This window comes from Eimeria necatrix, genomic scaffold (assembly GCF_000499385.1).
Source record: "Eimeria necatrix Houghton genomic scaffold, Enh_scaff116, whole genome shotgun sequence".
Lineage (NCBI taxonomy): Eukaryota > Apicomplexa > Conoidasida > Eucoccidiorida > Eimeriidae > Eimeria > Eimeria necatrix.
The window spans coordinates 39,695-65,521 of NW_013654863.1; the positions used below are offsets into that span (position 1 = coordinate 39,695).

At 53.8% G+C, this 25,827-nt stretch overlaps 4 protein-coding genes across 4 annotated transcripts; 2 read left to right on the forward strand and 2 right to left on the reverse strand.

Moving 5' to 3' along the window:
- Nucleotides 1–1,051: 1,051 nt before the first annotated feature.
- Nucleotides 1,052–1,318, reverse strand: ENH_00005830 (hypothetical protein; the record flags this gene model as incomplete). Its single annotated transcript, XM_013584037.1, has 1 exon — nucleotides 1,052–1,318. One exon carries the CDS (start codon nucleotides 1,316–1,318, stop codon nucleotides 1,052–1,054), a length of 267 nt encoding a protein of 88 aa, XP_013439491.1.
- A 4,881-nt stretch (nucleotides 1,319–6,199) lies between these two features.
- Nucleotides 6,200–10,366, forward strand: ENH_00005840 (hypothetical protein, conserved; the record flags this gene model as incomplete). Its single annotated transcript, XM_013584038.1, has 1 exon — nucleotides 6,200–10,366. The coding sequence occupies one exon, from the start codon at nucleotides 6,200–6,202 to the stop codon at nucleotides 10,364–10,366; it is 4,167 nt and encodes a 1,388-aa protein (XP_013439492.1).
- A 1,080-nt stretch (nucleotides 10,367–11,446) lies between these two features.
- ENH_00005850 (hypothetical protein, conserved) lies at nucleotides 11,447–12,784 on the forward strand (the record flags this gene model as incomplete). The annotated part of the gene is made up of 5 exons (XM_013584039.1): nucleotides 11,447–11,620; nucleotides 11,763–12,017; nucleotides 12,130–12,224; nucleotides 12,448–12,614; nucleotides 12,774–12,784. The coding sequence occupies 5 exons, from the start codon at nucleotides 11,447–11,449 to the stop codon at nucleotides 12,782–12,784; spliced, it is 702 nt and encodes a 233-aa protein (XP_013439493.1).
- Nucleotides 12,785–13,330: 546 nt separating this feature from the next.
- Nucleotides 13,331–25,595, reverse strand: ENH_00005860 (RNA-binding protein, putative; the record flags this gene model as incomplete). The annotated part of the gene is made up of 13 exons (XM_013584040.1): nucleotides 13,331–13,540; nucleotides 13,649–13,681; nucleotides 13,900–14,020; nucleotides 14,311–14,762; nucleotides 14,847–15,964; nucleotides 16,180–16,303; nucleotides 16,604–16,790; nucleotides 17,119–17,285; nucleotides 17,716–17,856; nucleotides 17,970–19,668; nucleotides 19,946–22,274; nucleotides 23,192–23,303; nucleotides 23,577–25,595. 13 exons carry the CDS (start codon nucleotides 25,593–25,595, stop codon nucleotides 13,331–13,333), a joined length of 8,712 nt encoding a protein of 2,903 aa, XP_013439494.1.
- Between the last annotated feature and the right edge of the window lie 232 nt (nucleotides 25,596–25,827).

Genomic DNA, 25,827 nt, shown 5'->3' on the forward strand with positions numbered 1-25,827 from the left:
AACACAAAGTCGAAGCTACGTCATTGATAGCACACACAGAAAGTCATTGAAGGTAAACAATTTTAAAAATTCTAAGCGTTGTCGAGAGACTTCGTGTCGATACGTAAGCCAAGCAGGGCACCGAGACGTGCACGTTTTGACGCTGTATGGGCTTGTGTGCAAGTTCTTCTTTTTGTAGGATATCTCTTCGCTCCACACTGCGCCTTTCAGTAAAGTCGCAAACAGCTTAGCATTATAATTTGAGAGATATATATTCTGATTTAGATATTTTCTGGCACCTGGAGTGAATTTGGGGCTTTCAGCTTAACCTCGGCGAGCTCACTGTTGCGGCGGCCGACTATTGCCGACTCTATACTCTTCTGAGTGCATGTAGAAGTAAACCAAAGAGCTCAAATTTAAGACAACAAATGGCATCACATTTACTATGGGAAGCAATTGAACTACTAACATGAAGAAATAACACTTTTGCGTTCTGCGTTTCAAGACGCTTCAACGTCTGTAGTGGCCCCAGCCAAAACGTCTGATACCTGTGCTCTGTAGCCTTCAGGCTTTCCACACGTGAGGGCAGATCAAGGCAGATGCATATCGTCTTATCTCAATGTCTAGTTCAACAAGTTTGAAAACCCCACTATCACTGGCCGCCCTTTCAGTGCTAGAAATTGCTATATGAGCTTGAATGCTGTCGAAATCCATTCCACGCACGAATGTAGAATTTAATGAGAGACATATTCGCCTAGAGTCACTCTTAGAAATTCACCGCGAGCATTGGTCTTCCCAAGGAATATGGCGAAACTCCACAGCCATGCCCCGATGCTCGGTGCTGCTACACCGAAATCACGGTATGGCTGCGTGGTGCTGCTGCTTGCTGTTGCTGCTCGTCGCTTCTTTTGATGCTGCTGGTTGTTGCTGCTTCGTTCTGCTGTTTGCTGCTGCTGTTTGTTGCTGTTGTTGCCTTTCCTCGCTGCTGCAAATGCTGCTGTTCCGTGGTCCTGCTACTTACTAGCGCTGCCCCCTGGTCCTCCTGCTTCGTGCTGCTTTTGGGGGGAACTGCTTACCGCTGTGGCTTACGGCAGCTGCTTAACTGCTGCTGAGTGCTGCTGCTCCTGCTTGGCGCTGCCCTCCTGCTTGCTGCTGTTCGTTGCTGCTGCTTGCTGGAGCCCCTTGCTCCTGCTTGCTGCTGTTCGTTTCTGCTGCTTGCTGCTGCTGCTTGCTGCTGCTGTTTTATGCTGCCTCTTGCTGGTGCTGCCTTGTTCTGCTGCTTATTGTCACAGCTTGCCGCTGTTTGACGCTGATGCTTTCTGCTTGCTGCTGTTTCCATTTGCTGCTGCTTCTGCTTACTGTTGCGTGCCGCTGCGGCCGCGCCGCTGCGGCTGATGCGCGCTGCTCCTACGTGATGCTATTATTTGCTGCTGCGTGGCGCGCTGCTTGCTGCTGCTTGCTGCTGCTGCATGCTGCTTGCTGTTCCATGCTATTTCTGGCTGCTGCTATTTGTCGCGGCTCCCTGCTGCTGGTGCTTGGTGCTTTTGCTTACTATTGCTGCTTGATCCTGCTGCTTGCTGCTGCTACTTTCTGCTGCATGCCGCCTCTTGTTGCTGCCTGGTGCCTCTTGCTACTGCCGCTTGCTGTTTGCTGCCGCTGCTTGCCGCTGCAGACTGCTGCTGCGTGTTGCTGCTGTGGCCTGCTGCTGTGTGTTGCTGCTATTGCTCGCGGTTGCTTCATTTCTGGAATGAGGAAGCAACCAAAAAAAATTTGGATATTTGGCATGAGAGGCACTCATATGCGCAGCAATGCGCTCAGGCCGTTTCAGTTAAGTAGTCGCAACAACAGCAAAAGACATAGAACAGGCTAATGGATGTCGGAATGCCATGCAATTGAGGTTTGAAAGGCAGCAGCAGCATGATGAGCAGTGCTGGATCAAAAGGTCTGCGTCAGAAGCAACAGCACGGAAAGTAGACGCACCAAAGTGTTTGCTGCAGTTGCTTGGTGCTGCTGCTTGCTGCTGAGTGGTGCTGCTTGGAAATGCTGGGTGTCGCTGTTGTTTGCTATTACTGCTCGCTATTTCTGTGTGGTGAGGCTATTTGGTGATGCTGCTTGCTGGCGTTGCCTTGTTCTTTGTGGCAAGCGGAGATTTGTTGTGAGTGCTCAAAAAATATCCTTAAAAGGGCCACTTCTGGCAGCGTACAAGGGACTCCTCTCCAAATTTTGCTCAACATTCAGTGGAAAAAGCAACTGTGATTTAGCACAAATCTGGTATAGGAAGCCAGGCTTGTATTACAGCTGATGCCCTCAAGTGATGCCCTCAACAGAAAGTACATATACGCGTGCATGATAAAGCACTGAAAAGTAAGAATCCATGCATTGTAGCCAAGGAGAAAGTATCATTAATTCACATTTGAGGCTTCAAACTAAGTTGTTTCCAGTTCGTTCGAATTTCTAGTTGTAACTGAGCAGCATAAAATGCAGTTGTAATGCTCACTTAACACAGAAAATATACTCGTGCATGATGAAGCATTGAAAAGTAGGAGTCTGCACTTTTTAACTGAGTAGAAACTAATATTGATTCACATTCGTGGCTTCAAACTAAGTTGCTTCCAGTTCGCTTGAGTTTCTAGTTGTTACTGAGCAGCAAATAATGCAATTGTGATGCTCACATACAGAGAAAATGCATGCAATACTTTTACTTCCGGGCTGATGTTGAGTTGAAAGGCAGCCATCAGTCTTAAGCTTAGTTCTTGCTGTTCCCAATGTCGTCTGAATCCGTCTGGCTTCACAGCAATTGATAGGAATCAAAAGACAAAGCTACGAAGAGGCGCTAGATCCAAAGAAATTGCCTTACAATTTTGGGCCTAGGGTACTGGGTCACCAGAGTAAGTCTGATGGCAGTATTTTCGAGGCTTCCCAATAGGTGCAACTCATCCCACACTTCACAGACTACGACATAGAAAAGTGTCATGAGCTGCACCGTCTTCTCCAGCTGCTGCTGATGCTGCTCCTGCTGGAATAGCAGAGCTGGCAAAGGGAAACGGTTGGTGATGGAGCATCAGCTGAAGCATCAGCAGCGGCAGCACAAATTTTAGCAGCTGCAGCTCTTTCACTTGCAGCACTCATAGCAACTACTGCAGAAGCAGCTGGCTCAAATTGTTTTCGTTACATGGGAGTTTTCAACCAGCCTTCCACGATTTGCTGAGGCGATGAAGTAACATCTGAGAGTAGCACCTAGAAAGGGAGGAAGTGCCTCTCCAGCAGAGGCCATCAAGCATCAGGGGCGTCTCACTTCTGCAGCCTGTTGCTGCTACTTGCTGCTGCTGCTTGTCATTGCTACTTGCTTTCGCTGCTCGTTGTTGCTCCTTGATGTAGCTGCATCCTGCTGCAGCTGCTCGTTGCTGCTTATTGCTTCTGCTTCATGCTGCGTGCTGCTGCTATTTGCCGCTGCTGCCTGCTGTTGTTTCTTGCTGTTGCTGGATGGTTCTGCTGCTGCTTCTGTTTGCTATTGCTGCTGGATGCTGTTCTTGTTTGCTCCTGTTGCTACTTGCTGCTGTTTCTGCTGCTTACTGTTGCGTGCCGCTGCGGCGGCTGCGCGTTGTTCCCACGTGGTGCTGCTTTTACTTGCTGCTGCTTGATGCTGCTGCTGTTTGCTGCCTCTTGCTTCTGCAGGGTGGTAGGGCTGCTGGCTGCTGCTGCTCGCTGCTGTTGTTTGTTGCGGTCCCGTATTGTTGCTGCTTGGTGCCGTCGCTTACTGCTGCTGCTTGCTTCTGCCGCTTGCTGCTGATACGTACTGCTGCACGCTATTTGCTGCTGCTGCTGCCTGCTGCTCGCTGCTGGTCGGTGCCGCTATTTGCTACTGCTGATTGCTGCTGCTGCCTGCTGCTGCGTGTTGCTGTCTTGGCCTTCTGTTGTGTGTTGCTGCTATTGCTTGCTGCTGCCTTTTATTTTTTGCTGCTGCTGCTGCTTTCTGGTGCTGACGCCTGCTGCTACTCCGTGCTGCTTGTGGCTATTATACCGTGATTCAAAGAAACATTTTCGGGCGGCGTGTATGTTATAGACAAGATGGTCGTTTTGCATCATTTCTAGTGTAGGGAAAAAACATAGAGAAATTCGGAAATTGGGCAGAAGAGACACCCATATGCGTCGCAGTGGCCTCAGACCGCTGCAGTTCTTCAACCAGCCACAACAGCAGCAGCAGCAACTTGATTAAAACTTGTGGAAAGCTGAATGCCATGAGGCTGGGATTTGGACTGCAGCAACAGATGTGGAGTGCTGGGTCAAGACGCCTGCGCTAGTAGCAACAGCATGGAAAATAGGCTCACCAGAATATTTGTTGCAGTCACTTGGTGCTGCTGTCTGTTGTTGCTTTTTGTTGCTGCTGCTGCTTCTTGGCTGTGTTGCCCGAGGCTGTTATTTGGTGGCGCTGCTTACTGTTGTTCTTTGGTTGTGCTGTTCGGAGCTGCTGCGTTTTGCTGTTGTTTGGTGGTGCTTCTCTCTATTACTGCTTGATGATGTTGCTTGGTTGGCTATGCGCCATGTTCTCTCCGGCTAGCGCAAACGAAATGTAGCTTCGGTGAACAGTATAAGTAGCAGTATTCAGATGTTTCTGGCGCTTCTGCTCCTGCAGAGGCCAATTAACTACTTCTGCTTGGCCGCTGTACTTCTTGCATGACTGCGTCATTCTGTTCTTTCTGGCTAGCGCAAACGAAATGTAGTATTGGTGAGCAGTGTGAGCAGCAGTATTCAGATGTTTCTGGCGCTTCTGCTGGTGCAAAGGCCAATTTAACTGCTTCTGCTTGGCCGTTCTACTTCCTGCATGATTACGCCATTCTGTTCTTTTTGACTAGCGCAAACGAAATGTAGTATGGGTGAACAGTGTGAGCAGCACTATTCAAACTTTTCTGGCGCTTCAGAATCAAATGTGATGATTTAGAGCAGCTAGACGCGTTCGTTGGTTGAGTGCCATAAGACGCCTGTGGAAACCCAAAGCCTAGTTGCATGAGCCAGCATCCCATCAGTGCTTGCTATGCATTTCTGAAGATAAAAATGCGGATGAAGGCTATTTCCAAGTTCCGCGCCTTTTTGCGTTGTTGAATTTACGACTTCTCCGAGCCTAGCACAGCAAAGCCGTGCGGAAGAAACAGTCCATCTGGAGGACACGTGAGACTCTTCTCTAGAATCAAAAATTTGGCTGGAACTGCGAATGGTCTTTTGGGCACAAACGTGCTATCAACTTCAACGTAAGTGCGCAGTCTGGAAGCCGCCTTAAAAAGATAATTTACCTCGTCCACAGAAATGTGACTCCGCTTGAATTGCCATGCCAGTACATGAACTTTAAGGTATCAAACTGCTTCTTCGACTGACGAACCTCTTGCTGCACAATCCTGTGCGTGGGTCACTTAACAGTCCCGTAATATGGCTCCGCCCAGTGTCCTGACACAGAGCCCTTAGTATAGTACGGTAGATATGCAAACACCACCAAAATCTGGGATTTATAGATTTACCTACTTAACAGGCTGTTCAACACATACCAGCTTTGCAGGCAGCCATCCTTCTGCGCCGGCCTTGCGATTGAGCAAGACGCTTCATGGTGTCGGCGCAGCGGTCAGCTGCAAGCTTGCCAGTGCCCGCTGCCTTGGCAGATGAGCGGCGTGAAACAAATTAAAACAAATATAGCCCTGTATGCAAATGAATATGGAATAATATCGAGCATTTCCAGGGGCCGGATAACTTGGGCCGCGAAACACGCGGTTCCTCCGCTCATAAAAGCGGGCTGCTTGCTCCGACGGCGATCATAAGAGAAAGCTACAGTCTGCTTGCTCCTGCTCTTTTCAACCCCTTCCAAAACTAATAAATTTTTGAGCTTGCGCTCTTTTTGATATTTTAAACCTGTTATAGGTTCCAGCTGCCCAGTGAAGGCGGCTGCCGACCCGAGAGGTTCCTTGCCACGACGTCGATACTTCCTGTCAAGTCTTTGGCCGTGTGCCTCTTTTTCTGCGCATTGTCCAGCTGACCAGAGTTTTATGGCATTTCTGGAACTTATGTCTGGCTGTTCCGGCTGTGCTCTTCAAAATTTCCGCAATCGAGCTCGGATTCTCGAATGCTGCGGTTCTTCGCGGCGGCAAACAGTACACACCAGAGAATTGCTTACCCTCCTTCGGTATAATTTATGGATTTTTTGTATTTCATCTACAGGAAAGTGACGTAAGGGAAGATGCAACAATACCAGCACACGGGCACGCCCACGCCCACCGCTGACGGTACACGCAGCCCAGTACATTTGGATTCGCACCGTGCGGCTTCATCTCGCCTCTACAGCAATGAAGTCGCAGCAATGTCTTGCGCAGAATCTGATGAGAGCATTCGCGGTTTGCCAGAAATGAATGACGATCGCTCACATGGATGTAGCCAACATGAGCAATGTGACATCCTACAGCATGAAAGGGCCGGGCCTTCCACTGCTATTCAGGAGAAGCCAACCTGCGGAGCTACAAAACAGAAGCTTGAAGAAGACGATAACAATGACACAGAAAGGCAGCAGTCGCGCATATGTGTTCTCAAGCCGAGAGCAGGGTGCAGCAGTGTTAGCGAGGCAGGAGGCCACGGCCCCACTAAACTGAGGAACAGCCCGACTGAACGCCGTGCTCTTCCCAAGTGGACCTTCGCAAATTGTACGGCCATTGACATTTTTCCAATGTCTTATGATTTCGAGCCCTTGTCGATGCACAGTGACACGCATGGGGTATGGGTGCTCGTGTATTCGAAGGCCGGCGCCCTCCGCATCATCCGCTGCTCACCCAAATCAGGAAGCCGACAGTCCGATTTAACAGTATCTGCCAAAGAACTGATGGAACCCTGGGAGACCAAGGCAGTGCTGCATATTAACGGCGGGGCAAAGCTCCCGAAACGCCCCCAGGGAGAGATCGGCTTTGTGCGTGTTGGAGATGAGTCATTGCTTCTGGTCGGGGAGGCAGAAAGCCTTGCCTCGAAGCAAGCTACTCGACTGGCTGTGTACTCCATCGGGTGTAGGGACGAGAGTCATTGTGACAACACTGCAGTAGAGGTCGAGTTCGAACACCTCACGAGATGGCCGGTTGGCCAGGGAACAGCAGCACCTAGGCCTCGATCCTACTACAGTATAACTGCAGATGAGCAAAGCCAAAGTTTCCTTTTGTTTGCAGGAGCAGCAGCTGCTGGGTGCCACGAAGGAGAAGAGGCCTCCGGTCCCCTTGAAGAATTCCTGCCGTCTTCTTGGGACATTTTTGATGATTTGTGGAGTTTCTCTAAGCTCTCACGCCAGTGGCATAGACTCTTTATCATAGCTTCAACTGAAGAAGACGGGCTGGCTACGAATGAGTGCCCTACATTGCCGTGGCCTCCTGCACGTGCTGGACACTCAGCGGCAGTGTGGGGAGGGTATATGTGGGCGTTTGGCGGCTACACAAAGCGCATAAAAGGCGCTGGATGCTCAGAGAATGGAGTGGCTGTAGATGATCTCTGGTGTTGGGACATCGAAGGGAACTCTTGGCGGCAGATCCGCCCAGTAGGCAAAGCACCCGCGCCGAGGTATCGCCATGCGAGCTCCTTCGTTTCTGGTCTTCTCCTCATTTATGGAGGTGCAGCGGCCGATGGGCCAGTGGCCCCAGAAGAAACTCTGTACGCTGCGAACGTCGCGGACTTAAGGACGGCCGTATGGACACGTGTGACCATCCTTGACGCTCTACCTCCAACTCAGTTCTTCCTTGGCAGTGCTGCCTGCTATTCAAATCACGATAAAATAGACAAGGAATTGTTTTTTATCTACGGGAAATCTGATGCATTTTTAATTTCTGAAAATGTGCTAGAGAGCATAGATAACGGTTGCAGCGCAAGGTCCTGCGAGGAAACACCGGTTGGCGCCCACACGCAAGAAAGGGGCGCGAGCGATCAAGGAACATACAGGAGGCAACGCCTTGACACACCGGGCAAGCCATGCCTGCCAAGGGAATTTCGTTTATCTTCTGTTCCTCCGGTAGAACGCGGAGCACGGAGCAGCATACTGAGGGCTTCAACTGAAGACCCTATAGCACGGGGCGATGAGTCACTAAGGAACAGCGGCCTGGAAGGGGAGCCGCGCATTTGCAATCCCATAGGTCTTCAGATCCTGGTCACCCCCATGGTGAGATCTGCTCAGCCTGCGCTGACTGCCGCGGGCGCAGGTACTGCAGTTCGGGTTCGAGAGCCGCGGAAGGATCTCTTCACCGCTAACCAAAAAGCCCACTGGAAGCCTTGTCCACCCTTGCGCTCTTCAGTAGCTCCTGTTGTTTTCCGCCCCCGGTGCCGTGTGCAGCGATGCCCCGGTCAAGACAAAGGGCAGCTACAGGGTCCTTGTGCTGCCTTGGTTCAGAAGCCTCACCGTCAGATGGCCAGTGGCTATCCTCCAAAGGCCTCCACTGCAGTTTTGCAACAAGCAAACCCTGCTGTCTATCCACCACGGAGAGAAATCCAGGGCTCAACAATGCTGAGGAGTCAGTCGCACACAACGGAAACGTGGGCGGCCCCAGAACGAATGCGGCAGCAAAGTCTTCGTGCGATAGACCAGCAGAAACAGCAAGTAACTGAAAGGTATGCAGGCAATTCATTGAGTGCAAAGAGATCTGCACATCTTGAGGCACCGATGCCTCTCTTACAACATCTGTCTTTTCGTTCTCCCGCACCTCATGATGCAGCATCACGCTCCGCTAGGAGCATTATGGGGGACTCTGTGATGCATGATTGCTTGACGTTTGGCACTGCCAATGTAACCAGAGCTTCATTCTCTGGTCGCCGATGGCGTCCGTTGGCTTTGTCCTCAGCTTGTGCAGCGCGGCGGTCATTTTCCGGTATGCCTTTGCGTGTCCCAATAGAAAATTATGCTCAGCTGCCACCGGTCAAAACAAAAGCTTCCCCAGCCCAAAGTCAAGCAAGTTGCATTGCATTCACAGAGCAGACAGGCCTTTCAGAGCCCCGCCCTGCTGTAGTGACCGGAGAACAGCCGTTGGGCATCAACAGCGTGAAGGGAGAAAATTCGAGGCTTGTGGTAGGGCCGACTGTACCTCCTGGAGCAGCTGCAACAGCAGTAGCTGTTGCAGCAGCCCCTGCAACAACAACGACAACAGTTACAGCTGCTACAACGGCACCTGCTGCGCCAGCTGATGAAGCATCAAAACACAAGTTTTACCCTCTGGGTACTTTGAGTTCGAACCAGATTGCTGATGAAGCCTCCTCCCCGGTGCATTCCAACTACACCGTTCAGCAGTCAGGCCCACGGAGAGTCGATGGGCTGACGGCCCTCATGTTTTGGGCCACCTCGACTTCCAGCGCCTACAGACGCAGCTCCACAGAGAACGCGACGGTTGGAGGCTCTACCCGGGAAAACAGCAACAGCAGCGTTTCCCAATTCACTAGCCAGGGCAACAGCAGCAGCCAGACCATAGCGGACACAAACAATGGAAACAGGGACTCAGAAGCTACCTGCACCCAACGCAGTATCGACGGCGATTTTGCCTGCCAGGGCACACGTCGCAGCTCTTTGCCTCCACTGTCGACTACTTCAAGGCTCTATCATTCGCCTCAAAGTCAAGAGCAGCGCCTTGCAGCCATGTTCTATTCTTCACAGCTGTCAGCTGCTAGTGCTCCAGCTCAGCGCTGTAGCGCAGAACGGGCTTCTCTCCCGCCTCTGCCTTACTCGGTCAGTATGAAGCCCCCTGCGGCTGCTGACGCCCCTAAATCAATGGTAGCACGGCGAGTGGCTGCTCACGCCTTTGTTGCCGAACCGACGGGGCTGACGGGTGATGAGGGCCTCTCCTTCCCTCGTCCCGCCCGGAAAGTGAAAGCCTCCAGCAGCACCAAAATGCGGCGATCGGGCACCAACAGCAAGCCAAAAGCCAAGACTTCAGCTGAGGGTTCTGGAAAGGAGAAGCACAGAGATGCCCATAGTGCTAAGGCAATGCCGCGCCAATCCAGCAGCAATTCGCGTCAGCCGCTTAGGGCCACTGCTGCAGCCATCCGGCGAGCCAGCAAAAGGGCTGCCTCGCAGCAGCAAGCCGCTGCATCAACAGCCGGTAGGGTTACAAGTCTCATGCCGACTCGGAAGGTAAGCCGAGAAGGCAACAGTCACACACAAGTTGGATACTGCGTAACAAAAATAAAGCCAGCCCTTCAGGGCCCCCGCAGATCAAGTACCATCCCCAGGATGGCATCTCCACTGGCGCCACTAGAGGATTCGCTTCTGAGGCGGATGGTCGGCTGGCCTCCCGAAGCGATCGCTGCTGTGCTGGTGCACAAAGTCAACATGTCGCTGGAGCCAATGCAGAGACGCCGACTTAGCAGCGTGAAGCACAAGTCTACGCAAAAGGGGTAACAGTTGGCTTGTAAATAAAGTAAGGAGCTTTGTTTTAGAATATACCCCTGAATTTATGCATAAAACCGGCAGCAGCCCTACAGTCGCACGACAACAGCTAGTTAGCTGCAAGCTTTCATCTTTTTTGGTCGGCAGTGAAGTGCCGCCGGTGCAGCCACCGGACTGCCGACTTCCGTGCTAATCATTGCATAATGATCAGACCCTACTAGCTTTAAGCCTATTTTTTGACGAGGCTTTTCTCTAGATTTTTCAGTTCGCTGAAGGAGGAACGCTATGACGCACGTAACTCGGCTTAGCCTTTCTAAAATCCTCAGTAGCTTTGATTAGGAGAGCTTGATTTCGGTTCGGGTACAAGGTCAAGTACTTTGCCTCACTATTAGGGGCTGATTTCATGAACCTGACAGTGAGCGAAGCTGCCACATATGTTGCACCAGAATGCGAATTTTCTAGTCCTCAACCCTGAAAGAAGTGGTAAATAATCGGACCATGTGGCTGAATTTTCTAGTAGCTAGTACATTTCAGCAAAGTTTATCGACGTGCACACTAACGGATTCTTTTGATCGTTGTAGGTAATACCTGAATGAAGGCATGAGCTGCATGATTCGAACTGCAAGACATGAACTTGGTTTGTAAGTTTCGTATTGTAAATAGTTTACTTCGCATCCAGAGGTACGGAAATTTGTATTCCAAAACCAGTATATTTCTTAGATCAATGCTTTTTCGTATGGGTTTTTCAGTGTATTTTGCTGCTTGACCTGTTTATTACAGGTTGAGGACTGCACGCTGTTGCCGTGGCGCACAAGCTTGTTATTTGCTGCGATCACTTGGAAATCCTTCAAAAATAAGACAAACACATAAGTGACCCTTTAGAATTTGTAGAACTGAGTTCTTGTCACATTTTTCTCGTGTGCTACAAGGGCTGTCCACGTTTGACCCCGCTAGGCTGCTTCGGCCTCGGGCCAGCCCCTCTGTCGTGCTGCTGTCGGTGCACTTTATGAAAAGGGTTTTGCTTCATAAGCATCAGTAAAAAAATCGGTTTTAAATAAATAGAGCAAACAAGAGCCGGCGGATCGATTGAAAATGTCGACTGAGAAGGCCACACAAGCCATTCCCTGCTCTACACCGGGGTCACCTAACACTGCGGAGGGGGCTACTTCTTTGCAGGAGCTGCGGAGCCAGATTGCTGCTCAAGCCGGCAGACTTATACTTGTCAGCGAGAAGAAGCACAGCAATGGCTATAGCGTCTACTACCAGGTGCTGCCGATGCATCATCTGCATGTCGCCCCAGTGCTACACACCAAGCAACGTAGAGGATCTGAACCTCACGAGACACAGCGCCCTGCACCAAGGCAAAAAGCCAACACCAGAACAATCGCTTGTCATTTTTTGCGTGCAGCCGGCGGCCAGCAGCGAAAACATCTGCCAGAAATATTACGAAGAAGTGCTGCAGCGGTGGCAACAGCGCTACAAAAAGGGAGATCGTCCTGGAGTTGAGAAAAAGCTGAGGGATGCAGAGGCCCGAAGAGCCACAATAAGGCAAGACACACTCGAGAGGCTGGCAAAACACATGCTACGCATACAGCAAGCGTTGGGCAAGAGGCAGGAGCTCTTCAACTCCAAATGTACACAAACACAAAAGGCAAGCAATAACGTACAGCATGACCAAACCTCGCCACAGATCTCCCCTTCCCTTTTTCCCTGTGACCACTAGCGTGAATCACATACGTGACCAGTTGGCTGTTTGCCGTTACTTGTGACCGCAGGCGTTAGCGAGGGTGCTGGAGGCACTGCACCGGCGCGCTAAGAGGCAGCAGGAGCTCAAAAACAAATTCATGGAACTGTACAAGAGGAGTGCAAGGTTGGTACCAGTCTTACTGTCGCAAGGTGATGCTGCTAACAGATAATCTTAGACTCTCGTGTCGCAAGTTACAAAATGCATTGCAAGGGGGACGCCCGTGCTCTAAGGTTAAGGGCTACAGGAAGGACGCGCTCTGTATAAACAGCAGCACGCATTATTACAAATCTTGTAAATTTCCACTCTTGAGTAGAGACAAGATTTCGGTCGTCCGTATGTGGCATAGGAACCGCGAAGAGGTCAAGCGCCGGGCAGCGGAGCTGCAGCGGCGCATAGAAGCACGAGAGAAGCAAGCACACGCCTTGCGCTGTGAGCAGCTCCAAAAGAAACGAAAGAAGGGATCCGCAGCAGCAGTAGCAGACAAGACAAACAATGCCTCTTCATCCGTCACAAGTAAGCCTCTACGCTGTTTGTGTTTCACTCAACAGCAACAACCACAATAGATATGCAGAAGCACAAATTTGCTGCATGTTTCCGTCTTGGTGGCCCGTATTGAGCATGCGATGACTCTGCCATGGTCTCCAAAGACTTCTGGTGTTTTTGTTGCTTCAGCTGAAGCATAGGACTACTAACGCTAATCCGGCTAGCTACAGCTGGCAAGACACAGAGGGCACAGCTTTGCTGTTGCCTCTTCACGTGTTCTTGCATAAGCCTTCTTTGTTTTCATAGTTAAGGCAGTGCGCGGGGAGATTTACACAAGTAGGCAGGGCTGCCGTTGCTGCTGCAGTGGCAGCCGCAGCGGCTGCTGCAGCCGGTCTCAATGTGACTCCTTACTACGCGCATAGCTGCCCTACTGCTGCACCGCAGCGGCAATAAAGTGTAGCATCTGCTGCAGCAGCAGCAACTACTACAGCAGCTGCTACAGGTAGCTACGGCCTCAGCTGTAGCTGCCAATTGTTTTACCTGAGTCTCCACTGGCCAGGCCAGAGGAGAATGAATGCGTCCTTGGTACCTAAGGACTGTTAAGGGCCCCAAGAGCACATAAGAATGCCAGAGGAACTAGTGATAATGATAATAGTTCTAGCCATCACAATAATGGTAAGGTCTAAAAACACGTCGCCGGTCACCTAAATAAAATAGAAACAGGCAGAACCGCACTTGCCTATGGGCTACGACCTCCATGGCTGCTGCTGCTGCTGCAGCTGCCGCAGCTGCTGCATGTCTCCTGGATTTCCATCCCCTAGCGGCTGTGTATTAAAAAGGCTTGCTTCTGCCTGCCTAAACTGAGGACCCTCGTCGGCCTCCCCAAGTTGCTCAGGCGGCAACACCACACGGGGTGTGTGCCCATGGGACGAGTGGTGGCTGCCCTCTTTCTTGCGCTGAAAAAAAACCCCACATGAACCCACGCCACAGAGCACACTGGCTAGGGCTTGACTGCATGCATATAACGGCAGGGGATGGCTAGTGACTACCCTGTTCCAACCTACTTTTTTCTCAGATTTGCTCTTCCGATGCTTGCCCTGTAACACCAGAGAAAAGCACAATCCATGGAAAATTCCAGAAAAGACAGAACCGAACGGAAAACACATCTATACGAGGGTCGACTTGGGACATGCAAAGCACAACCTCAGTAGTTCCCGGCTACAGTCATCACCCGAGTGCAACTTGTCGCTGCTGCTGCTGTTGGTATTGCTGCTGCTGCTGCTGCTGCTACTGCTACTTTTACCTATGGCCATACCTCTCTCTGATGTTGCAGTTTCTCTTGCCTTTTTCTTTCTTCCTTTACCCGCCTAGCCTCGTCCACTGGCATGAAGTTGTTTGGGTCTGTCAGATCCAAGAAGGGTCCCCTCCGCTGCTTCCTGTAGCAGCAACAGCAGCAGCACAAACAGCATTCACGAGGCAACCACGCAGCGCTTGGTAAGGCGGTTATATATCAGGGGAAGCCTGTGCACCGCTCTACATACCAGATGCCACCAACGGCAGTGAAGAAACATGCACACACAAAGTTGGCAAATGGTACCAACAAAGACAAGATCTGTGCAGAATAAATAGTGTTAATACCAGAAATATTGCACAGTGGAGGTGAAGATGCATTGGGTATTTTCATGAGGGCAAGAGAAACAGACAACGAAATAAACAATGAGCTCACGATATAAAACGCTGCAACTTTTGCCATTTGCGAGACTGCAACAAAAACTGAGTCACGTAAGTCATCGGTGCCCCCTGGTGGCTCCCCGGCACATCGAGGCAGCGCCTCGCGCTGTCTTTTTCGCTGCTGCTATCGCTGCTGCTGCTGATGGTATCACTGCTGCTGCCATCGCTGCTGTTGCCGTCGCTGCAGCTGCTGTCCGTGTAGCTGACGGGAGACAGTTGCACGCTTTCAGCTTCTTCTGCTGATGCTGCTGCTGCGGAGGATGCTGCTGCCGTGGCTGCTGCTACGGAAAGTGGCTGCTCTGCTGCAGACGCTGCTGATGCTGGCTGGGGAGGAGACAGTCGGCGTGGACTGCTACTGCTGCTGCTGCTGCAGGGCTGCGTTGACCCCTCCTCAGTAACCAGCGGCTGGGGGGTCGGCGGGGTGACGACGAAAGCCTCAGAAGTTTGCTGCAGCAGATCCAAAAAAAGAACTAATTGCTAATGTGTAAAGATGTACAGCACCGCAAGTAGCGTGCAGTTGTTACTGCTTACCTCTCCAGCTGCCTGCATGTTTTGCGTGGTGGTGGCAGCCGTCGGTGACACGGGGGGGGAGAAGTGGTCAAAATCAATCTCCATCGGTTGCACCCCTTCAGGCCCTCTAAAGTGGACGACAGCCGCCACATGACCCTCTGCAGAAGTATCATATGCTGCTGCTGGAGACGGTGTTCCTGCTTGCACTGGCGATCGTACTGCAGGCGATTGGGGCCGCGGCGTTAGAGGTTGTGAAGCAGCAGAGCTCCTGCTGATGCTGCCGCTGCTGCTGCTGCTGCTGGCGCTGTTCAGTGCCTGGTGGCGATTCTCAAGCGAGACGCCTCCTCCGGCGCGGCACAAAGCCAAGGCCCCATCAGAGGAGCTCTCCGCTGCAGGTTCGTGTTGTTGCCGCTGTGGCAGCTGCTGTTGCTGCTGCGAGGCAGAAGTTTCCGTGCTGCAGCTGTTGCTGGGGTTGTCCCCACCCGGCCTCATGCATGCTGCCACCTGCAGCTCACCTGCTGCTGTATGTGGGTTGGCGGAGGTCCTGGATGCTTGTCGTGCCATTCCATCAAGACTTTCGCGTCTTTCCTGTTGCTGCTGCAGCTGCGGCTGCTGTTCGTCCTCCGCAACAAGGCGCACAAGTGGAGTGAGGGGCAAGGAGACCTTGGGCAAGTCCACTACTGTGTCTGCAGCATGCATGCCTCCTTCAGTGGGTGCCATCTCTGGAGCAGCAGCAGCCGGAACAGCGGGTGCTGCTGCTGTTGCAGCTGGGGCTGATGATGCTGCTGGAGGAAGGATGGGAATTACTGGGAGCAAAGAGTGCAGCAACGCCGCTGGGGACACCGTCGAAACTGCTGCTGTGACGGTTACAGGACTTGCAGCAGCACCAGTTGCTGTTGCTGCCGTTGCTGCTGGGTTGGCAGCATCGAATCCGCCACTCCTTGGGGAGAAGAGTTTCAAAGCTAGCGTATGCTGCTGCTGCTGCTGCTGGCTACTGCTACGCGGGGTGCAGGGCCCCAACCGAGGGGTGTTCATCCCAGAGGAAGGAGAAGAGGGGCAAAGAGCCGGCACAACACCATCAAGCTGCACATGTATGCTCATGTGTATCAAAAGATCCACAATGGGCCCCAGGCCGTCAGCTGCAGGGATAAACAGGCAGGGGTGCAGCACCGCATGAGGCGCAATTGTAACGGCGACGAAGTGAGCCCTGAAACTGTAACTCAGAGCCTGTTACTTGCCCACTGCCTGCACTTAAGTCATCCTTTTCTCTGTCTGACACCTATGCCACCAACCTGGAGCTTGTCTGTTATTTATTGTGAATGCTGCTCTGCTCCCCCGTTTGATTGACTCTCACCTGGCTGCCTCTTCGCCTGGCTGTGACTCTGGCGGTACTGAGACACTGCGTGGTCCAAACGGTCCAGCAAGCGACAGTCTGCAAATAGCCGGCGGTGCATCTCCTCAGACCCCAAGTCCAGAGCCTGTACGCATGCAAAAATGTGCGCATGCGCGCATCTTTATATCCTTTTTTTGTGCCGATGTATGCATGCATGGCAGCAGTGGGGCTTGCTTCTTTGTATCGAAGCATGCATGGGCGCGTTTCTGCCGTCTACACAGCTCAGTGCGCCAGCGTGCATGCACGAATGAAACCATACAGGCAGGTGTTCCGAATGCAACAAACATTCGCAAGCATGCTGCACCTCCTCACTGAAGCCCTTCTTCCCTTTGCACCGACAGCGCTAGCAGCAGCAGTAGCAGCGGCAGCAGCAACAGCAGCGCACCCTTCTGAGTATGCACAAAAGCTTGGAGGCAAATATATGGTGCGATCTGCGCGTGATGAACAGCTCCAGTAGCCCTTGCCAGTGTGACACAGTCAAGTGCTCAAGCAGCGCAGGCACCACACCCACTAACTGCTGCAGCGCATCGATGGCCGCAATGAAGGACACACCCAGGCGGCCTAATGGCCCCCTGAAGACAAACGCAATTGCACATATGCGCATGCTTCAACGCCTGCACAAATGCGCGTCCTAAAAGGACACGAATTTGTGCATTTTTGTGCAAGTGGAAGAAGTAACGGAGTGATGATACAAGTCGCTACCTCCCAGCGCACTGGGAGCAGCAGCAGCAGTAGCACAGTAAGTCACAACGGTAGAGCCTGCAGCAGCTGCAGCACTTCATGGAGGAACTGGGCCCCAGAAAAGAGTGTAGCCAAGCAGTCTGTACAGCTACAGTCAATGCTGGAGGCTCGCCCACAGCAGCAGCAGTAGCAGCAGCAGCAGCAGCAAACCCTGCGCACTTGGGAATACAACATAGAAGTGCGGAGACAAGGGCGAGTGGGGTCTGCAGCAACTGTGCCTCCACCTCAGCATGGAAAACAGCAAGACAACGAAAGGGCTGCGCGTGGGCGCCAATGGCCGCCAGCAGCTGCAGACAGGCTCGGCGGCTTCTCTTTCTTATGAGGCTCTGAGCAGCAGCAGCAGCAGAGCAGAATAGCAACAAATTCCACGTGCAAACGTCGAACTTGTGCGTACACAGTGACGAGGCACTAAGGGCGACGCAATGAAAAAGAAAGAAACGGGTGAGCTGCGCAGGTGAGCTGCGCAGGTGAGCTGCTGCAGCGGGTGCTGTTGCTGCTGCTGTTTGACTTTGCATGCAGGTACCACCTGCTCTGCAGCGATGCATACGGCGCCTGCAGCAACCCTAGCTCGCTAAAGGCTGGCGACTGAACTGCCGAGTGTCATTCGCTAGGCCGCACCGATGTTAACTAACGAGCTACCTAGCTAGCTAGCTAGGGAGCTATCTAGCTAGCCAGCTAGCTACCTACGCGGAGACTTATGACGCTTCTATTCCACAAATTCGGTGACTTGGCTACCTAGATAGCCCAACACTGTACCTGCACGACTCCTGAAATGAATCCGGACTTGATGAAAGTCTCCTCCAGCAGCACCTTGTGCGCAGACATTTCCATTGTGGGGTCGCCGTAAACCTCCGCCATGTCTGTCGTTCCCTCTTGCAGCTTCTGCTGCATCCAGAGCTGCGCATGCAAACCCACAGCAACTGCACTTGCAATTAGCCGCAGCCCAGCAGCCATTGAGAATGGGAAGCGAGACCTTTTCGCAGGAGCAGCAGCAGCAGCAACTGACATACCTGAAACTCCGCTTCGCTAACTCCCGGGCGAGGCACGTTTAGGCCTGTGCATCCTGGGGGTCTGCATGCAGGATGTTTGTAGGCGCCCTCCAGCAGCCTAACAAAGAAAGGCACGTGTTCATCTAGGCTCAAGAAGTTGCTGGGGTGAGCTGCTGCTAAGGGCAGTGCTGCCTCCCGCAGCACAGACAGCGGCACCACGGATGCAGGCGGGAACAGCGAAACCTGTGCACGGCTGCTGGTGCTGCTGCTGGTCGCCGTGTGCGAGTTGGTGCCTCGCCTCCAGCTGGCAGAAGCGCCAGCAGCAGTAGCAGGATCGCCTCCCTGACTTTGAAACGGCAGCGGAGAAGCACAAGGCAAAGATATATCGGGAGATCCGCAGACAGGAGAGGCATCTGAAGAGGCCTCAGTGGTGTAGACACTCGACAAGCAAGAAGAACGGCTCCCCTCCCTCTCTTCTTCCATGCCCTCCAACTGAGAATGGGCAGCAGCTGCTGCAGCAGCTGCTGCCGGCTCGCTGTGAAGCGGCGCATCAACGCCAGCAGCAGCAGCCGACGCGCTTGCTGCGGCTGCTGCAGCTGCACTCTGTTCAAGGAATGATGACTGGGAGCCTTCAGAGCTGTGTAGGGCGGTGACAGTCCACTGTTCGCGCTGCACTCTGCTGGTGATGTTGCCGTTGCTGCTGCTGCGCCGGCTGCTGCTGCTGTCATCAGCTGGAGGCGCAGCAGCACTGCTCTCTCCAGCTGCGGCCGCGCTGTCTGCCGCTGCAGGAGGAGCAGCAGACACACACAGGAGGATCTCCTCCCCTTCCAAGCTACCACTGCACGGGAGGGGCCGTTTTGCAGAGCTGGGGCCCCACTCTACTTCCTCTCGCGCCTCCGCAGCGGCAGCTGCTGCAGCAACAGTCCCGTGCTGCACCTGCCACCTGCTACGCTGCTGGGGAAACAGTGGTGCAGCGCAGCTAAGAGGAGAAGCCCAGGCTGAGCTGCGCCTCCTTGCAGCAGCGGCAGCTGCAGCAAGAGCAGCTTTCTGCTGCTGCTGCTGATACCGCCGCTTCACGTGGAGGGCCCACAAGTGGAAGTGCAGTGGGTATAATGGGCCCCCAGGGGGGGGCCCTACGACGCCCCAGCCCCACGATCCAGCATCTCCTGCTGCTGCGCTTGCTCCCAATGCAGACCCGCTGCTAGCTGCTGCGCTTGTCTCAGTTGCTGCTGCTGTTGCTGGGCAAGAATGAAGCGGGACTGTTGTTGCTGCTTCTGTATCTGAATAAACTAAATGGGGAAACCGGTGCCGGTATTCCGCCAGCCGCTGCTGCTGCCGCCGCTGCCGTCGCACCTCTGCATGCGCCCGAGATATTCGGTGCTGCTGTGATTGTACTTGCTGCTGCTGTTGGTGCTGCATGTGTTGTCTGCTGCTGCTGCTGTTCTGTTGCCTGCGGTCAGCCTCCTGGGTGCGCGCTTCCGGGGGGCTTGAGCCAGCACGGCTTGCAGCCGCTGCAGGAGCAGCAGCACAAACGGAGGGGCCGCTGCCGCTGCTGACTCCCCTACGAGGAAGCTGCAGAGTATTGTGCAGCAGCTCACTGGCAGGAGATGGGCACAGCTGCTGCTGCAGCAGTTGCTGCTGCTGCTGCGCCTGATGGGGCGCCTCCGCAGAATGGCCGCTGAATAGGCGTCGCCGCGACGACGGCGAAACCGAGCTGCTGCTGCGCGCCGCAGCAGATGACACAAAAGGTCAGCAGCAAGTTGCGACAATTGTGAAGCAAAAGACACAGATGTGTTTAAATCTGCTGCGTTTGCACTTGTGTTTCTGCAGCAAATGCTGCACTTCTCCCCTAATACCTAGCTGGGATACTGGCTGCTGCTGCTCCACAGCACCTGCCCCTCTATGCGGCTACATATGCAGTTCTTCGTTTCTACTGTCTGTGCTGCTGCTGCTGCCCCTTTGATTTTGTTTCTTTCTGTTTCTGTCTGTTTACTTACTTAGCAGCAGATGATGGCCTGCGTCTGCTTCCCCTGCCGCCGCCGCAGCTGCTGCGGGCTGCCTTTGTTCTCCAGCCCGAAAGGCTCCCGCCAGAAGTCGCATGCAGGCTCCGCATTTGCTGCTGCTGCTGGTGGCCTTCGCCGTGCTGCTGCTTCCGCTTCTGCTGCCGCTGCTGCTGGTGCAGCTCACGCCGCAGCAGCAGGCGCTCCGCCTTGCTGCTGACAGCAGCACGGATCAGCCACCGAGAGCCAGGGGTGCCCCATCTACAAGAACAGCAGCTCGTGAGCGGCGCCATCAGGCTGCTGCGGAGGTGCTTCATGCTGCTGGTGGCAGGGTCAGAGAAGGCAGCTGGTGCGTACTGCACACAGCTGCTCTCCCCGCTGCTGCTGCTGCTGCTGCAGCAAAACGGCTGCTCCCCCTGCTGTCTGCGGGCCCGGCGGGAGCGAGCAACAGCATTCTGTAACTGAGCTGCAGCAGAAGAGCGTCGCTGAACGCTGCTGCCTCTGTTCATATGCGAGCACCGTTGGTGCCGCTGCAGATCTTGTTGCTGCGGATGTCCAGTGCAGCTGCTGCAGCAGCAGCAGCAGCTGCTGTTGGCGTTGCTGCTGCAAGCGCATTTGGCTCCTCCCCCTTCACTGACTAGCTGCAGCAGCAAACTGCCGCGCCTGTCGAAGTGCCGCTGCCGCAAGAGCGCAGCAACAAAGGCCCTCCAGCTGCAGCCTTCTAGCAGCGCCTGCAGCACGGGTGCCCCGATAGGCCCCACGCATGCGCTGTTGCTGCCGGTGATGCGCAGCAGCAGCTCCTGAGAGGAGGGGAAGGACAGAGACAGCAGCAAGTGCCGCAGAACCTCTGAAAGAGATATAGCGCTGCAGGCGTACAAGTTGCTGCTGCCAGGCTCTGCTGCTGCTGATTCTGCCGCTACTGGCGACCCCGTCAGAGCAGCAGCACCTGCTGCTGTGGTTTCGTTGTCCTTCGACACCGCCGGCAGGAAAGTTTCCCTCTCCTCTTCAGGCTGCTGCGGCTGTCCCAGGCTGCTTGTGCTGCTCCCGTTGCCGCTGCTGCTGTTGCTGCTGCTGCTGCTGCTGGTACTAGCAGCGCCGCCGCCAGTGTCTCCCGGGTGCGCCACAACTACGTGTGAGGGCAGAGTTTCTATGGACCCGTTGGTGCAGAAAAGCAGCAGCTCCAGCAGCTTAGTGATGTGATAGGGGTTGCTGCCTCTGCTGCAGGTGGCCGGGTGAAGCCCCTGCAGCAGCGCTGCAGCAGCAACTCCAGCAAACCTATCCAGAAAAGACCGAAAAAAGAGGCAGGCGTCTGTGGGGGCCCCCCCGGGGCCCCGCGACCTGAAGGTGGCGTCGCTGGCTGTAGACAAACGCATGCATGCGAGGGGACAGTCCGCAGGAAAGAAAGCAGCAAAACCATCTCCGAGGCAAGAGATCAAGAAGTCGTACACGGTGTAGGAGCGCCGCGCCACGTCCCGGGCCGTGAACAGCACGGGGCTGCTGCAGCGGCTGTTGCAGCAGCAGCAGCAGCTCGTGCTGCAGCAGCAGCAGTCGCTGCTGCTGCTCACGTTTTCTGTCAGACTCCCCTTGTCTCGAAGGCGCGACCTTCCAGCGCTGCTGGCGCAGCAGCACGCGGTGCTGCTGTTGCTACAGCGGCGGCTGCAGCTGCTGCTGTCGCATGTGCTCGTCGCAGACGAGTGAAGCGCCTGCTGCTGCAGCTGCTGCTGCTGCTGCAGCTCGTCTGCCTCTCCGCAGCAGCCCTGCGCAGCTGCTGTCGGGCTGTCCTCGTCATCTGCAGCTGCTGCAGAGTCGCGGCGAGGCGGCAGCAGACGCCGCAAAGACTCTGGAAAGGCGGGAGGCAGGTCCCCCAAGCAGCCACAAGTTGCTGCTGCAGGAGGGTGTGGGGCAAGGAAGGTGACGTTGCAGCAGCAGGGGACAACTCCTGTGCATATCTGTGCCTGCTGCGTTCCCTGCTTGCTGCTGCTGCTGCTGCTGCTGCTGCTGCTGCGGCGGCCGTAACAGCCGCCTGAGCACCTGCAGCCGCACTGCCCCTTCTGCTGCTGCTGTCGCCGCTGCTGCTGCTGCTGCTGCTTGGCTCCAAGCACGTGGCACTGTATGTAATGCGTAAACCTCACTGGCACTGCCACCAAGGCAAAGACAGCCTCAACTGCAGCAGCTCCGTACCGCTGCAGCAGCGCAGTGAACAAATCAAAGAGAGATGCAGTGCCGTAGCTGCTGCGCCTCGCGTCCCCCAAATCAAATACGAAGGGGCAGTCGGGGCTCAAGTCGCTGCACGAAGCCTCCCCACAGAACCCACGGTCCACATAGTCTGCAGCGCACAGCAGCAGAAGCAGCAGCAGCAGCAGCGGCAGCAGCAGCAGCAGCAGCGCTTGTGAGGACTCGTACACTTACGCGCTGCGAAGTCAAACACTCGCTGCAGTCTTATCAGCTGCGTCAAAAAGGTACATGTTTGTAAGGGCCTAAAAGACAAGGATCTATCTGGGCTTTTCTGGCTGCCTTCATATATCTATCTGTGTATACAAGGATTTAGAATTGTGTACAATATATATTTAAATATATATACATATAGGTTTGTGTATACACAGAAACATGTGCAGATGCATACATTCTTTATACTAAAATGTAAGTACATGTAGATATGTAACCGTATGTAGACAGATATATACATAAATAATGTATTATAAATAATGTATATACATGTACATATTATATATACATATATATATATATGTGTGTATATAATATATAGATTATATATACATGTAATGCATGTATATACGCACCCACATATAAACGTATACATATAAAGGGGTGTACATATGTGTCTCTGTATGAAATATGTAAAACCCTTAACATTTGCATCCGTTAATAAACATGTTAAATGCATACATATGTGCATCCAAATGTGAAGACATGTATACATATATATATATATATATATATATATATATATATATATATATATATATATATATATATATATATATATATATAAAGAGACATGCACATAGGCATCTGCAAATAAATAAATATATAAATAAATATATGGTTTATGTACATTTAATACGTATTTGTTTCAATCTTCACACATGCATGCAGACACTAGCAGCAGCAGCTGAAACCCCGGCTAAACCCCAAATTGAAACCTGGAAAAAACCCTAAAATGAATCAACAAAGAGAAATTAAACAAAACTTCAAAAATGAAAAAAAATGAAAATGCCGCACTCAAGAAGTGAAGGTAAATCAAAGCAGTCAGGTGCTGGTAACGAGCGTCCGAGGGCCTGGGGGCCCCGTAGTACTGCAGCAGCTCCTCGACCTCAGCCTCCTCCGCAGCCTGCTGCAGCGCCAGCAGCAGCAGCAGCAGCAGCACCGTGAGCAGGAGCAGCAGCAGCGGCAGAAACAACAGCAAGAGCAGCAGAAGAGAGAACAGTGACAGCAGCGGCAGCAGCGGCAGAAAGAACACTTGAAGAAGCAGTAGGGGGAACAGTAGCTGCACCAGCAACAGCCGCAGTGACACTAGCAGCAGACACAGCAGCAGCAGCAGCAGGAGCAATCAAAACAGCAGCAGCATGATGCATTCAATGCAGATGCCGCATAAAAAGGGACCCACTGTTCTCGCGTCCGAGCTGTTGCCGGCGTCTCCAGCCATGCTGCTCTCTTGTGGCTCTTGCTGCAGCTGCTGCTGCTGCTGCTGCTGCTCTGCGTGCTGCTGCTCTTGCTGCAGCTGCTGCGAGCTAGTCGGAGGGACCTGCGACGGGTCGCAATCGGTGTCCATACACTCGAAGGCAAGCGGCTGTTTCGCTGCAGCTTCCGCTTCCCTTAAGAATTCTTCCTGCTGCTGCTGCAGCGCGAGACCTTGCTGCAAGTGCTGCTCCTGCTGCCGCTGCTGCTGCTGCTCATCAAAGGCTGTGCTGCCGGCACTGCTGCTCTCATGAAGAGATACTACAGTGCCGTAGGGCTCTGCATGCTCGTGTTGCAAGTATCGGCTTTCCTGCAGCAGCAGCAGCCGCTCCTGCTCCAAATGTTGCAGCTGCTGCTGCTGTTGCTGCGGCCCTGAAACACTCGCGAATGCTGCTGCTGCGAGGGCAGGCAGCTGCTGCACTGAAGCAGCTACTCCTTCCTCTGCATCGACGCTCATACTTGCGTCCTCATCGCTTCCGCAGCCGTTGTTGCTGCTGCAGTTGTTGCTGCTGCTGCTGCTGCTGCTGTCAGGGTCGATACTCTCGTCATCCACGCAGTCCTCGTTGCTTCGTGGCTCGCTGAGCTGCAGCGGGAGCGGCAGCTCCTGCTGCTGCTCCAGTTGCTGCAGGCTCTGAGCCTGTTGCTGTTCAACTTCTAGGCCACCAAACTGTGCCTCTTTTGCAAAGGCGGGCTGCTGCTGCTGCTGTTGCTGCTGCTGTGGCTGCTGCTGCTGCGGCGGCCCTTCGACAAATGCGCAAACGTCGCCAGCAGCAAGGCAAAGCTGCATCTGCTGCGGCATGCTGCCTTCACACAACTCAAGGCTGACTGCTTCTCCTTCCGGCAGCCGAAGCAAAAGCTCTTGCTGCTGCAGCAATTGCTGCTGCTGCTGCTGCAGCTGCGTCTGCTGCAGGGCAGGGCACGAGATCCCGCCCGGTAACGAGACCTCAGTAACCAACTGTCCCACCGGCAAGGTGGAGCCAACGTCGTGCTGCTGCTGCTGCAGCACAGCTGGGACAACGGCAGCAGCAGCAGCAGCAGCAGCAGCAGCAGCAGGAAGTGCAGCAGCTGCTGATTCTGTTGGCAACAAAGCGCCACCAGACTCCAAGCAGAGGCCAGCCACAGGCGATACACGCCTAGATGAATTCGTGGATCTGCTGCAACCGCTGTCGGTGGCCTGCATGCTGCTGCTGCTGCTGCTGCTGCTGCTGTTGCTGTTAGGCGAAACTTGCCCCCAAGCAGGAACAGTCCCAAGAGCAGCAGCAGCAGCAGCAGGTGAGGAGCTCCGCTGTAAATCATCCGGAGACCTCAAGGGGGAGATCGTTTTCGTTGCTCCATGACTGTTGCTGCTGCTGCTGCTGCTGCTACTGCTGCTGCTGCTGCTGCTGCTGCTATTGCCGGTGCCACTTGGATTATTTGCTGCATGGACAGCTGCGGGAGGCCGCTGCTGGATGCCTGCAGCGGTTGCTGCTGCTGCTTCCGCAGCCGCTGCTGCAGCCGCCTCAGCAGCAGCAGCTGCTGCTGCTGCTACTGCAGCTGCACGCACTGCAGCAGCGGCTGCCTCATCAGCGCTGCTGCTTCGCGCAAGAGATACGGCGTTAGATCCAAGGCCACAAAAAACGGTATCCCCAGCTGCTGCTGCTGCTGCTGCTGCTGCTGCTGCTGCTGAGTCAACTTCCTTTTGCTGCTTCTGAAGCCGCAAGCCTTTCGAAAGTGGCTGGGAGCTGATGCCGCCCTCAGTCTCATCTGTCTGGAGCTGCTGCTGCTGCTGCTGCTGCTGCTCAGGCGGCGCGTTCAGCTGCTGCTGCTCCGTCTGGTGCGGCTCATCCTGCCTCTGTGGAATCTGCTGCTGCTGCAGTTGCTGCGGCTGCTGCTGCAGTTGCTGCGGCTGTTGCTGCAGCTCGTGCAGCCGAGAATCAGCACTTTTAGGGGTTAGACTGTCGTTCCCCATTGCAACTTAAGAAGCGCTGCTGCTGCTGCTGCTGCTTCTGCTGCTGCTGCTGCTGCTGAGCCGCTCTGTAGGGCATTGGCTTCGTCTTGCACGCAGAGTCAGTCAGGCAGAGCTCATCCTCCCCGAACAAGAATGCTTATCTACATCAAAAAAAAGCAACGTTGGAGGTTGCCTGTGCTGCTGCTGCTGCTGCTTTTGCTGCTGCTGCTGCTGCTGCTGCTGCTGTCGACGC